The sequence below is a fragment of the Cavia porcellus genome, unplaced genomic scaffold (assembly GCF_034190915.1).
Source record: "Cavia porcellus strain 051 isolate PalLab524CR breed Dunkin Hartley unplaced genomic scaffold, mCavPor4.1 scaffold_1, whole genome shotgun sequence".
NCBI classification, from domain to species: Eukaryota; Metazoa; Chordata; class Mammalia; order Rodentia; family Caviidae; genus Cavia; species Cavia porcellus.
Genome location: NW_026947484.1, coordinates 176,124,659 through 176,139,367, shown reverse-complemented (window position 1 = coordinate 176,139,367; position 14,709 = coordinate 176,124,659). Strand labels below are relative to the sequence as shown.

General features: G+C 36.8%; 1 protein-coding gene across 3 annotated transcripts in view; it reads left to right on the top strand.

Moving 5' to 3' along the window:
- Kiaa1958 (KIAA1958 ortholog) overlaps window positions 1-14,709 on the top strand; it is a 156,846-nt gene that overhangs the window by 75,969 nt on the left and 66,168 nt on the right. For all 3 annotated transcript variants that reach the window (XM_063260726.1, XM_063260738.1, XM_063260731.1), the window contains exon 2: window positions 3,651-4,845. In XM_063260726.1, coding sequence (XP_063116796.1) covers window positions 3,675-4,845 — 1,171 coding nt within the window. In that variant the 5' untranslated portion in view covers window positions 3,651-3,674. The remainder of the gene's footprint in view (window positions 1-3,650; window positions 4,846-14,709) is intronic.

Below are 14,709 nucleotides of genomic sequence, written 5' to 3'. Positions count from 1 at the left end.
TGCTCTGACTGTATTACATCCAAAAGGAACAAAATCCTCTTCCCTACTCCCCAAAACCTATGTAATGGCCAGCAGTGATGAAATAGAAACCTGGTTTACTTTACTCTTGTTGATGAGCTCACATGACGAAAATACTTTATTAAAACGCATTATTGGTTTCCATATTCCTAAACAAGGGGAGGGTTGCATTTGATTTTGTTGCTCTTTTGAAAAATAATAGGGTTTTGCTGTAGTTCATTTGTTTTATATATATAAATATATTTATTTTGAGACAGGGTCTCACTGTGCAATTCAAGCTGACCTTGAACTCACTGTGCAGCCCATGTTAGCCTCGAACTTGTACTGATCCTTCTGCCTCAGTCTCTCGAGTGCTGGGGTTACAGGTATGCATGAGCATGCCTGGCCACGATGGCTATAATTTGGATGCGACTATATTCTTTTTCTTCCTGGAGATGTGGGACTATTTTCTTGTGATTAACTTAGGCATTATAATTTAGAATGTAGATTTTAGATAACAGAAGAAATAGTTTGCCTGAATACTGTAGCTAAGTATAAATATCCTTATAGTCTCTTTTTAAAAATGTTTTTTAGAAAGCCCAAATTAATAATTTCGAATTTTTTCATGGGTGACTGTTGTCACAATTTGCAGAAACTGGATGGTTAACTGTGAGTCCAGAAAGTCTTCTTTCTCTTTAATGATGAGAAATGGTTCCCTAGAACTTTCTAGTGAAACAAGTACACACGTGGATCTCATTTTCTCTTCCTGTTGCTGAAACATTAGTCAGAGGGACGCCGACATGTTATTAAAACTTAAGTTCATAACACTTAAAATATTTTTTTCTTCTATATTAGAAATTTGACTGTCTCATAAGTCTCTTCATTTTGGGAGTCATACTGAGCTGATTAAATGTTCCAGTTTTACTGTTCCAGTTTTAGGAAGCAGGTAATCCAGCTAGTTCAAACTGGAGGTTTAGTTCCTACGACTCCTAGTTGGTTGTATGGGTTTGTACGGTCTACTCTTCTTCCTTTAGCCTGAATTATGTGGTTCATTCGTTGGCAGCTTTTTATTCATTTGAATTCATTGATATTTTAGGAGATGTCTCCATGAATAAATAAACTATTGTTATCTGCATATGATTGCGTTTCTGGGAAATCTATAGTTTTATTTGCTAAATCAGCTTTGTTTCCTGATAAATATATTACAATGTGAGGACTTGTTGCCTCTGAAGTTCTTAGCTCAGTTTTTGCTCTTGCAAGGACTCCTAATTTGTGATGTCATACGTGATTATGACTGCTTACACTCCTCTACGGTACATTGCTGCTAGACTGTGGTATTGTTCTTGACCAGCTGTATCCCAAACTTTACTGCTGTGTCATCAAGACACACACTTTGAGTTAAAAAAGCAGCCCCAGTGGTAGTGTCTTGAAATTCATGAAACCAGACTTTCAAAAGCACACAAACCAGCCTTTCTCTTTAATCTGTGTTTCTACTTTAATCAAAGAAGTACAAAATAGGTATAAATAAGTCCCTAAGTATAAAAGCAGGAAGGAAATGTAAGATTATGTGGTTTCATCATCTCGGGCTTAGAGATAATTAGTGACTTGTTTGAGGCCACCCAGTCAAGTTCCAGGCCTAGAATTTGAAGTGTTCTGATTCCTACACTAGTCACCATAGTTTTGATATATTGTGCTACTTCATGAACTGTGGTCACTCATGTATCACAAGTTGTGTATCCTTAAACCATAAACTCAAAATTCTCAATACTCCACAATCTGAAACTTTCGGATCCTGACATGACATTCAAAAAGTTTTTGGACTTTGGAACACTTTCAATTGCCAGTTTTTGAATTAGAGATGCTCATCCACTAGGATCTGTGCAGATATTCCAGAATTCAGCAGTCTCCAGAAATGCTTTTGGTTCCATGCATTTTGAATAATGAGTACTCAGTTTATGCTCTTGCTGTGTACACAAGACAGCCGCTTTTTTTTATTATGTTATCAGTAAAAATTCTTCTAATTGTGTGAATGATTACAGTAAAAGTAATTAGAGGTTTCATATTTCTTTTTTGAGACTCCCATGTTTGCATTTTATTGTTATAATGCTTGTGGTATTTATATATTTGTTCATTTGTTCTACTGTCTACATTCATTCTCTGTCTAGCTATATGCTAGACAGAGATTACAGTGTCTTAAGAGCAGGACCATGATTTACTCATTTTGTGTCCTCAAGTAGATCATCATTGATGAGTGATTAAATAGTCTTTGTCCTCATTCAAGTCTTGGAGACTGACAAAATTAATGATAATGGTACTGCTGAGGTAAATTCCTTTAGAGATGAAGGGGCCATAGGTGAAGAAAAGCTAAGTAAATCTTCGAGGCTGAAAGTGGACCTAGAAAGACTTCAGCAGGAACTAGTTGAGTCTGGAAGGTGATTTCCAGGTGACAAAAGAGAAGGGCTGCATATCAAGCCAAAAAGGAAGTGTTAGAGACCCAGTGGGATCTAAACAGCTGAGCAACTTGTTTAGAGACATGGGACCACAAGAACTATGGAAGGCTCTGGTACTAGGAAATGAGGCTTGAAGATGTAGCTGTGACCACATCTCAGAGACTTCAGTAACACGTTAAGAGAAGTTCAGTAACATGGAGAGCCATGGGGGAAAGCAGGAAACAGAGTCCCAGACAGGCATTTTGGCATAGCCACCTGGCATTGTGTTTACCTTGAATCCTTAATGCAGAGCCTGCCTCCAGAAGGACACTTCTTGACCCGTAGCTGCAGATGATCAAGGCAGACTAAGCCACACACAAAGATCCTGTTCCTTTCTGCCCAGTTCCTCAGTAGCTCCCTCTTAGCAGTCTTCCCGTTACCTAACGAGGACTCATAAGAAGTGGTCCTCTCTCCTGCCCAGTAAGGACTATTTTTTTTCCTGTTTGGTTTGTGGGACTCAGATGATGGAATACATTCCACACAACTTTTACTTCTAATTGTGGGATGAAAGACAATATTTCAAGAATTTCAGATAGCCAGGTGTGAGAAGCCTGCTCCTGGAAGAACCCTGACCCTGGTGTCTCTCCATCCTCCCTTTTGATCCAGTCTGTCTCCTCCAAGTTTGTTCTCCCTTCACTGAGAAAAGCTTCTTCCCCACTACCTAAGTTTAGTCTCTAATTCTCCTTGGACTCCCAGTTGTCTTGTTTTCTTGCCCAACTGAGGTTTGACTTCCTTCTCTGACATTCGTCCTAAAGTGGATCTAAACCTTTGTTGGCTCTGCATCTGGTAATGCAGTTTACCAGAGGGTGGCTTTGAAAGTGCATTTTCTTGGTTAATACAACACACATGTTATTATTGAAGGGCTCACCTTCATCTCACTGGTTTTGCTTGTCTTTTTCTTTTCCTGCTCAGGCATTTTTATTACACTACAAGAAATCAACAGAAATCTTCTCCAAACTCCATTAACTGTCTGTCATGAGTCACTTTAGTTTTTCCTGTATTTCCTTCTAGTCTCTGACCATATACTGTGATATTAACTAGGTTTAGTTTGAGGTGTTTTTTTCTTTTTTTTAATGCTGAATGGTCATAGTTGGAAGAAATTAAAGTAATTGAGGTATGAAAATATCTTTAGTGACAATGGCTTCTTATTTTATTTCTTTTTAGGAAAGACACTGCCGACCCTGTAACATGGAGGATTGTCTTCATACCTCATCTGAGAATCTGTCCAAATTGGTCAGCTGGGCCCACAGCCATGGGACCATTTGCAGCCTCATTCCAAACTTGAAACACTTGCTTTCTGAAGGTTCCCATGGGAACCTGACCGCAATGTGGGGCTGCAGTGCTGGCCATGCCTACCACTGGCCACTAACAGCTACCTGCAGAGCTGGATCACAAGAGAGAGTCTGTTTCCAAGACAACAGAAGTTTTAACTCTGATAGTCCCAGTATAATCGGGGTGCCTTCTGAGACACAGACGAGCCCTGTTGAAAGGTACCCTGGGAGAGCAGTGAAAGCAAAGCTCGACTGTAATCGGACCAGAGACTCTTGTGACTTCTCTTACTGCAGTGAGCCCTCTGAACTTGACGAAGCCGTGGAAGAGTATGAAGATGAAAACACCCTGTTTGACATGGTTTGTGAATCTTCTGTTACAGATGAGGATAGTGACTTTGAACCTCAAACCCAAAAGCCTCAAAGCATCACTCGCAAAAGGCCAGGAGTAGTCCCGTCTTCCCTCCATTCAGGCTCCCAAGTGCAGATGATTGACGAGTGCAGCAATGATGTCATCATCAAGAAAATCAAACAAGAGATTCCGGAAGATTATTACATTGTGGCAAATGCAGAGCTTACAGGAGGGATAGATGGCCCAGCCTTATCATTGACACAGATGGCAAAACCCAAGCCTCAGACTCATGCTGGTCCCTCCTGTATAGGATCTGCTAAGCTGATTCCCCATGTAACGTCTGCCATCAGCACAGAGCTAGACACACATGGTATGTCTGCATCCCCCTCTGTGATTTCCAGACCAATCATTCCAAAGACTGCTAGAGTATCTCTGGCTTCACCAAACAGAGGACTCCCTGGCGCCCATGGCACCAACCAGCAGGCAGCCTTGCAGATGCCTGTGAGTACATCTCATCCACACAAACAGATCAGTATTCCTTTGTCTGCCCTGCAGCTACCTGGACAGGATGAGCAAGTTGTTTCTGAAGAATTCTTACCCCATCTGCCTAGCCAGATCTCATCTTGTGAGGTGGCCCTTTCTCCCTCAGTGAACACAGAGCCAGAAGTGAGCTCCAGTCAACAGCAGCCTCCAGTCGCTCCGACCATAAAAACTGAAGCCACAGCACAGTGCATACCAGGTATGGCAACGTGAGGTGACTACCAGTCCCTCGTCCATGTGCATCTGAGAACCCTGCGCTGTCAGTGCTTCTAAAACCATTGGTTCAGTTTGCTAGGATTTCATCCCTTTTCATTCTCAGAAAGATAGAAATAATGAAATGTATTATATCACGGTGATAATCTGAAGGCAATTCATCTGAGTTAAGGCCATCCATTCAGTTGATGGATCTCAGGGCTGAGAAGAGGGCATAAGAGTGTGCTGTTGGTGCTGTATGACTAGGTTTAAGCTGACCTTAAGCTGAGTTTTTTGTAGTAAAGTTACTTTTGAAAGATTGATTTTTAAAATGCTTTCCCTTCAAAGCAAGTTATATTTAATTGCTCTTTGAAGACAAATAATGTTAGGTAAGACATGTCCTGACAATAGATCTAATTTTTTCCATATCTATATATCTGAACTATTTTCATGTTGCTATATTTTAGTAGGTATGTCAGTTCAAAACCCAGTTTTTTAAATAAAAGTAACAAGCATTTCTAAAAAAAAAATTTGGTCTTTTTTCCCAAAATTTAAAAGAATCTGGGCATGATGGGGCACATCTGTAATCCCAGCACTTAGGAGGCTGAAGCAGGAGGATCATTGCAAGTTCAAGACCAGCCTGGGCTACAAAGTGAGCCAGCCTGAACTGCATAGCAAGAACCTGTCTCAAAAAAACATCAAGTAACTAGCATTTTTGGAATATGCCATCATAAGAGGGTAGAATAATTGAACAAGTATCCACACCTGTAATTCTAACATTTGAATGTCTTTAATTCTAATATTCAATCTTTATTTTTTTTGAGCTATTGTTATATAAAGGGGTTTGAGCCTTATGCTTTTGGGTATATGATTCAGATCTAAAAGGCCAGATATAGAAACATCAACAAGGATGACTAGACATGCAGAAAATAGAGAAGGCAGAAATATTTTTTGTTTCTTTTTCTTCTTCTCAAAAAGGCAGATATTTTGGGAAAAGCTTCGTAGCAGCTTGAGACATCTGCACCTCTGGCCTAAAATTTCCTAAATTAAGTTACTTTTACAAACATGCTTTTTCATTCCGAATCAATCTTAAGATTCCCAAAGAGAACTTTCTAATTGTGATTTTTTTCTAGCATACTCATGTTATTAATAAAATATACACTTAAAATATTCATATCTTGATATAAAATTATGCTTTTTTGTATATTCATTTTTGTTTTTAAAATAACAGCCATATTGAAGTACAATTCGCATGTAATAAAATCTACTCTTAAAAGTATATAATTCCCCCCCAAAAAAGTATATAATTCCATGGTTTTTGATGTATTCCACTTTATCTAATTCAGAACATTTTTATTATCCCAAGAAGAAACCTCACAGTGTTAATGGTTACTGTTCCCCTCTCCCCAGTCCCTGGCAGCCACTAATCTACTCTTTGTCTCTATGGATTTAGTTATTATGTACATTTTGTATAAATGGAATCATATTATGTAACCTTTTGTGATCACCTTCTTACATTTGCCATCTTTTCAAGGTTAACCTATGTTATAACATTTATTTTTATTACCAAAGAATATTTAAATGTACTGTTTCATTATTCCTTTTTTCAGCTGATGAACAATTGGGTTGTTTCAGTTGTAGTCTATTGTAATGCTTCTGTAAACATTTACACACAAATTTTTGTGTGGGCATGTATTATATTTTGCTTGGGCAACTATCTAGGAGTGGAATTGCTGGGTCCTGTTGGAATTCTAGTTAAGTTTTTGAGGAGCTGTCAGACTGTTTTCCAAAGTAGTTCCGCCATTTGGCAGTCTAAGCAGTAATGTGTAAGGTTCCTTTTTCTCCACATTGTAACCAAATTACTTTCCATGTTTAAAAAATTATATGATAGGGTATGTTAAATATTATGGTTTTGATTCACATTATCCTAATGATTAACAACACCAAGCATTTTTCATGTGTTATTGGCCATTTCCATATCTTCTGTTGAGAAATGTTTATTCAAATCCTTTGCCTATTTTAAAATTAGGTTGTCTTTATGTATTCTGGATATAAGGTCCTTATCAGATAGTTGATTTGAAAATATTTTCTCACATTTCATGGGCTTTTTCTTTCCTCATTTAAAAATGTTTTATTTCAATCTTTGAGTAAAGATGTGGGCTTTTTCTTTCCTCATTTAAAAATGTTTTATTTCAATCTTTGAGTAAAGATGTGGGCTTTGGCGTATGATTTTTCGTTAGGCTAGGGAATGTCCTTGTACCAGAATCTTTATGCTGACTCTTGATATGTGTAGGATTTGCACCTACATATATCCCTTTTTTAAAAAAGGGTACTTACCCTGGGATAGTTTTCTACATTCTCAATGTATATTTTAAGGATATAATTCCAAAATGTATTTTGCAAAGTGCTCCAGCATTTATTTGCTTCATGTACTCATCGACCCTGGGGAGCAAGATGCATACTGAACTCTAGAACACATTGGAATGTCTTATATAATTAATTTAGAAAAGAAATTCAGCCCCTTTGAAAATAAATAATTTTAATCTTTTTGCTATTGTGTGTACTGTATGCTTTCAGGGTTTTTTCCTTTTTGAAATTATTATTCTTATAATAGCTATAAAAAGCAGGCATGGGCACAGATAGCACACAGTGTGAATATAATCATAAAGTGTGCTTTAACTTTACTTTCGTGAGGGAGGTTGGTTTGGGTGGGAGTAGAACCTTTAGAAAGAGTGAAGAAAAGATAACAGGGTTTCCCTAAGGAAGTTCCTCACGTTTTGATCGATTGTTCTATGGAAGGATATCATATTGTCATTACAGCATTAACCTTAGAGAAACTATTGGAAACACACAATGGCAAAAATAAAAACCTGATAGATGTTTTTCTTTTTTGAGAGGTATATAAAGTTTAATATACAATTTACTCTTGTTTCCTAGAGCCCAAGCTAGGATCTGTGTTCTAAATTTATTATTATTTTTTTTTTTTGTCTTTTTCATTTTTATCGGTACCGGGTATCGAACTCACGACCGCCTTTTTGCAAGGCAGGTGCTTATGCCACTGAGCTAAACCCCCAGCCCCTAAATTTATTTTTTTAAACTAATTTTATTGGTACACTTTTGATACATATAAAGATCACATTCATCATAGAGAATTTGTATCTGTACATAGTATATCTTGATTCTTTTACCCCCCATCCTCCTCCCTGGCTTTAACCCTTCTTCCCCTCCTTCTTTACAAGTTTAATTAATTTTTTGTGTTTGCATATTTACTTGTAGTACATAATCCTCATTGTAAATTTAAAACTGAAAAAGGGTAGAATTCACATGGATGTGAATGACTACTGATGGACCTCACACAGATAAAGTATAAAGTTCACTTGGGACTAAGCAGAAAAGGTTTGTGAAAGAAGTAGGTAACAGCTAAATCTCATCTTTTTAAAAATAGATACTGTAGAAGCTTGTGTCTTTATCAGATCATAGAAATACTACATATCTTTAACGAATATTTGTAAATAATTTGACAAGTGACTTGAGTCAGCCAGAACAAAGAGAAATTGTTCTGTTTATTTACTTGTACTGATGCCACTTAAATTCTCTAAACCTAGTGGAAAGTTATCCTTATTTCTGTTCAGAACTGAGTTTATAAGGTTATAAAAAGTTAATCACAGTGTGAATAAAATAATTTAACTTTTTTTGTTGTTTTGTTTTGATAGCTTGTATTTTTCTCATAGATTCCTGTTTGACTTTTGGAAGTCTAGGGAGTGCCAGGGATCAAATCGGGGCCTCATGCAGGCTTGGTGGGCACTCACCACTAAGCTAGATCTCCAGCCCCTAAGTAAATAAAATTATGGGGGGGGGTAATTTACATAGTACTTTAAAAATATTTTTACTAGTACATTTGCAGAACATAATGTTTACATTCCTTGTCTGGAGTTGATACATGGATATAACACATCTTAATTTTTTTCCACCAACCCCTCTCCCTGTTCTTTTTCCCCTTTGAGATCTGTCTTCTTTATGTCTATCTTTTGTTTTGCTCTTTTCTTAAAATTTGGGGCTCTCATATAAGAGAAAATATGAGATATTTAAGATTGTGTGTCTGAATTACTTCACTGAGCATTATATCTAAAGTAACAATTAAAAAGTGTAATATAGTAAATGCATAAACCAGAAACATAATGTGTGTTGTACTTTCAGATAATTGACATCACAGTAGGCTTATACCAGCATTGCCACAAATATTTGATGTAGGGGCTACACCACTAGGCAATAGGAATACTCAATTCTACTATAGTCATAATCTTATTCAAGTGTAGTCTGTTACTAACCAAAATGTTGGTATGCAGTTCATGAGTGTATTAGAAATAGTGACTCATAATCTGTTGTATATGTTGGGAATGCTTTAGTTTTTAATTTTGTTGATGGCATTTTGGAGGGTATGGGCTTTTTATATTTTTAAGAAGACTGTTCTTTCAACATCCTGTGTTTAGCTGACATCTTTTCTGCTTGGAGTTGGTTTTAGAGACCTATCAAATACCTTAAGATCACATAAATAGCTATGTAGGGGTTAGGGATATAGCCCAGTGGTAGAATGCTTAGTAAGGAAGCAGGGACCTGAGTTTGATGCTTGACATCATTAACAACAACAACAACAAGGCAGATGTGGTACTGCACACTTGTAATCCCAGCACTCTAGAAAGCTGGGGCATAATTGCAAGTTTGACCCTAGACTGGGTAATTTAGTGACTTAATGAGATCTTGTCTCAAAAAGAAAAAACAAAACAAAAAAAAATTGTTTTAAGGGAAAGGGACTGGGGGTGTAATCCAGTGCAAAGGTCCTGGGGTTAGTGTCCCTATACATCAAATAAATAAATAAATATTTTTCTTTGGTTCTTTCATGGTTTAATTTCTCCACTTCAATCTCTTACATTTTAATGCTACAATTAGGATATATTTTGGGGTAAAATTACACATTGTTATTATCATTATTTTTGCAAGGCTCCAACATTATTTATTGAATAATTCCCATTTTCTATTAATATAACACACTTTATAATTGGGTTCTTATTGATTTGTATCTAGTTCTTATTGATCTCTATCTTTTTTCTTCTAAGTTACTGTTTGATTATATTTTATACAAAGCAAAACACATTTGAAAAATGGATATAATTTAAATAATTTAATATACTTTTTAAATAATTACTAATGTAAAATTGAGTTCAGTGAGGTTTTAAAAATTGATTAAGGTATTATATCACTTCCAGTTATAATATTCTTTTGTTAGAAACAGAAATCCTGAATTAAAATAAATTAAAATAATTGCTTTATAGTCTAACGACAGAACTTCACATAAGCACTCATTTGGATTCAGACATCATCTAGTTTTTCTTTTTTTTTTTTTTTTTTTTTTTTTTTTTGTCTTTTTCGTTTTTACCGGTACCAGGGATCGAACTCACGACTGCCTGCTTGCAAAGCAGGTGCTTATGTCACTGAGCTAAATCCCCAGTCCCTAGTTTTTCTTTTATACCCCAGCTTCCTGGATGTAGTATTTGTTTCATCAGCAATACTCAGTTCCTTTGTGAATCCAAAGTAGTCATGCTGCCTGATTTTACATCTAGCAGTAAAAACCTGTGTTCGAGCATTGTCTCTGAACCAGTCCGAGGAAGTGTTGAGATCAGCCTTACTTGAACCACAAAGCTGGGAGTAGGGTAGGGTATTACTCTAAAAAAAACTTCAAGTTCTGGTCTTTGGAAGGCCAGCAAAGAAGAGCTACCTACTGCCATTTATGAGTGAGTATTTTATTTTGAGCATTTAGTTACAAAGCATGTAGATAGGAAGAGTCAGTATTATTCAGAGACAGTACCAGAGGTGACTGAAACATAGTTAAAAATAAGAGATGAAAGAGGAGAGGAGGAAGAAAAGGGTAAGGAAATAAAAAATAAAGAGAAAAATAATTAAGATGAGTTATATGCATGTACCAACTCCCACATGAATTGTACTAATAAAAATAAAAATTTAAAGACTTTATTACCATAACAGGTATCTTCCCAGGAATAATGGGATGTGCATTCAAAACAAAGGGAAGTACTGTGATATGTATAGAGGATTGATGACAGTGTGTCTTTTACTGTAATAATTTTTAAAATTTAAACATTCATCATGTTTATTGATCAACTGCTTATGGCACTGTCACATTAACATGTGTCCTTATCTGTCTTATTCACTGGATCTGGCATTGTGTGAATTCTGTCTCTTCTTCTAAATCAAAATAATCATTAAAGGTAAACATTTTAAATCAATTTCGAACGTTGAGGCAGCTGCAACAATGTAACTAAGCACTTGTGAAGGAGGACTTCCAGAACTGTTCAGAAACTAGGAAGAGTGGGATAAATGTGTTGAAAATGAGGGAAGTTCGTTGTTGTTGTTGTTGTTGTTGTGTGATAACTCGGACCCCAGTATAAAATCCAAGGAAGCAAGAAATTAAAATTTGGGAAGCAAAGGCTTTATTTCCAGGCCTGGTGATGAGTCTCCGGGAGCCAATTTGGAGACTGCTAAAAGTCAGGGCTTTTATCTTGTAAATCCACAAACAGCTGCTGGTCACACAATGTAAGTAAGGGGCTGGGGGTGAAACGGAGATTACATGTCTTGAGAAGGGCAAGATCAGGTGAGGGTAAGCAAATCTCCCTGCATACAAGCAAGTTTAGATAAGAAGAAATCTTGTTTTTCTTAGCAAAGAATAGAGAAGTCTAACAGCAATTAACAACCTTAGTTACCTTACTTTAGCACCTTTTACAACTGTTATTTGTAGAGGGCAACAATGGTCAACATATCAATTAGGTAAGATTTTACAGTTCTTTACAGAGGAGAGCATTGATTAACATATCAATCCTTTACTCAGAGGGAAAAGGAACACACAGGTATTGCTATGATACAAAAGAAGCTATTACAGTCTAACCTAGTTAGATGTGAAGGATGAAGGGGAGGGGAAGCAGCAAGTGGGCGATAGTTAGGGGCCTTGGGTTATAACAGTTGTTGTTAAAACAAAACAATGAATATGATACAAGACTTAAAAGGAAGATAAAAGGAAACCAACAATGGTTTTCATGATATCTCTTGTTATCTTCAAAATAACTGCCCATACCATCAGGCACAATACAGTCAAACAGAACAGAATAAAACCAATCAAAACAAAACAATGAAAGCAATACAGGACTTCAAAACAAGACAGTAGGAATACAACAGTACTGTAATCTTCAAAAGAAGGGAAATTATTTTGAGGGGGATTAATGGTAATGTCTTTTACTATAGCACATTTAAAAAATTTTTTAACATTCACTGTATTTTTGGATCTTGTCTTACATATAGTGAACAGTGTTCTAATAGAAGGGATACAAATATGTATGTATGTAATTATATATACATATTTGTGTATATATGTATATGCAAATATTTTCTGTATTTTCTTATATCTCAAGAGATCTGTATCACCTCTTACAAATGGGAAGACTAAAATTTGTTATGTTAGCCACACCCTTGCCTGTACTATCCTGCAGGAAAACCTGAGACAAATTGAAAGATAAGAGTGACAGTAAAAATTCAGGCTCTTTTGCTGTAATTTTCTCCTTATCACAAAGGAGGGCATGCCTGAGAATTGTGTGTGCGGGCAGCTATGAGCATTGAGAGTAGTCTCATCACTCACTCAGAACTACAATGAGTCTGAACTGATACCCAACCCCCTGCTGAGCTGATACCTGAGACCCAGTTCTACATTTGTAAAGCAGTAACAGTATTTGTCAGAATTATTGTAAGCTAGGACTTGTCACATGAAAATTGTTCAATAAAGATAATTTCTGCCCATATCACTATTTTTATTTTCATCATCATCATTATTATTAGATTGTTCTTATTACTATTCAGGTAGGGAAGTAGATTCTGGTTTATGCCTTTACATCCATTCGTCTACTAAAATACATATGGTCCATGGATCAGTATTTTCGACATCATCCAGAATCTTATTAAAATACAGAGTCTCGGTCATATCCCAGACAGGCAGAGTTAGAATCTGCGTTTAACAAGGTCTCCATATAACTTGTATGCATGTTAAAGGTTAAGAGGCATTGGTCTGGGGACTCCTGGAGCCATACTGTATGCCACATTGTCACTTCATTTGTGCACCCACAATTTTAAAATGTTCCCTCTTTTGTGCCTCTACCCGTCCCTATCAGAGAAGCCAGAAACTGGCTTTCCAAGTTTGTATTTCTCTAAGTCTTGTGAGGTTAGGGTTTATCAGGTAAGTGTACCCACACCAGACTCAGGGAAAGATACTAAAACAAAGAGATACAGTCTCACCCACAGGAGGAAGGTTATTTTAACTATCCCAAGTGTTGTTGAAGATACAGAAAAATGAGCACCAGCTAGTGGGACTATAATTGATACAACTACTTTGGGCAGCAGTTTTCAATATCTAATAAAGAAGTGCATGTCATATAACCTAGGAATTCACTTTGTGTGTGCCCTACAGCAGCTTCACAGATGCATAAAAAAAGGTTTGTGCAGTAATATACAGTAGTGCTTTGTTTATTAAAAAGGGGAAAAATCAGCCTCAGTGTCAATTGAGAGAGATAGACAAGTAAGCTGTGACATATTTTTCAGTAGACTAGATGAATTATCTGTATTCACACTAAGTGTGGGTAAATCTGAAAGATGAAGTTATTGGGGCCTGACCTAGATCCCTTATCTTTCAAATGAGTGTAGAGAGAAGGTTAAATAAAAAGGAAACAAACTGTATGAATTTTAGGACTCCAGGAGGATCAAAACCCTTTAGTTTCATGACTCCTAGGGCTATGACAAAGCATTCTCTTGATTAGCCTAATTTTATTAGGATTGGGACAAAAGGGGGGAAACTGAGGAAAGCACAGGAAATGAGCAGGACCTGGCTTGGGGGGTCACTTCAAAGACTTCCCTAAATAGTAGGTTGAGCCTACTATTTAGGAGAACCATCTTATCTCCAAGATAACATTTATGGTAGGAGTGAGACTGCAGGAGTGAGATGCCTGCAGCTGCAATCTTTATTTACTTCATTAGTGTTGGAGCCAAGGTGTCTTCAGCTGTGGCCTTATCTTGCTCTTTGAGGTATCTCTGGCCTCACAGGCCACTGCAGGCCTCAGCCAGGACCAGTGAGTCATAGAGGTTCACTTACTATGAATCAGCTCCCATCTCCAAGCAAAGGCCTAGGACAGACTCACAGATAAACATAGAAAGCCAATTAGTAAAATTTAAATCCTGCTCAGAGCTGCTGGGTAGTGGTCTCCAACATGAAGTTGCAGAATATTATATATAAGAATATTAAACACCAAACCTTCTTTAAAATATAAACATTGTCTTATATATTTATACACAAACACATAGTATGGAAACATGGATTGAAGGGAGACAGCAGCTACACAGAATAGTTCCTTCCTTTCAGGAGGAAGAAAGCTGGAAATGGGTACACAGGAAGCTTGAACTGTGTAACATTTTCTTTAAAAACATGTACCCGATGTGACAAAATATTGTTCCTTCCTAAATATGACAGACCGGAAAATGAATTTATGTTAACAAGCAGCAGCAAAGGTGTGGTGCTTCAGCTACAACTCTTGCCTGGGTTCAAAGTCCAGCTCGGCCCCTTCTTTTTGGGTGACTTTGGCAAGTGATTTAGCTTTCTTATCTGTAAAATGAAGATACTGATATGTCTCTTCCATAGGGATGATCATAAATTAAGTTAGTAAACCCATTCAGAGCCCTTGGGTTTATGGTAAACATTATTTAACCAGTATATTATTTTGTATACTTTCCTGTATTTTTAAAATGAGGTTAATTTTAAAATACAGAT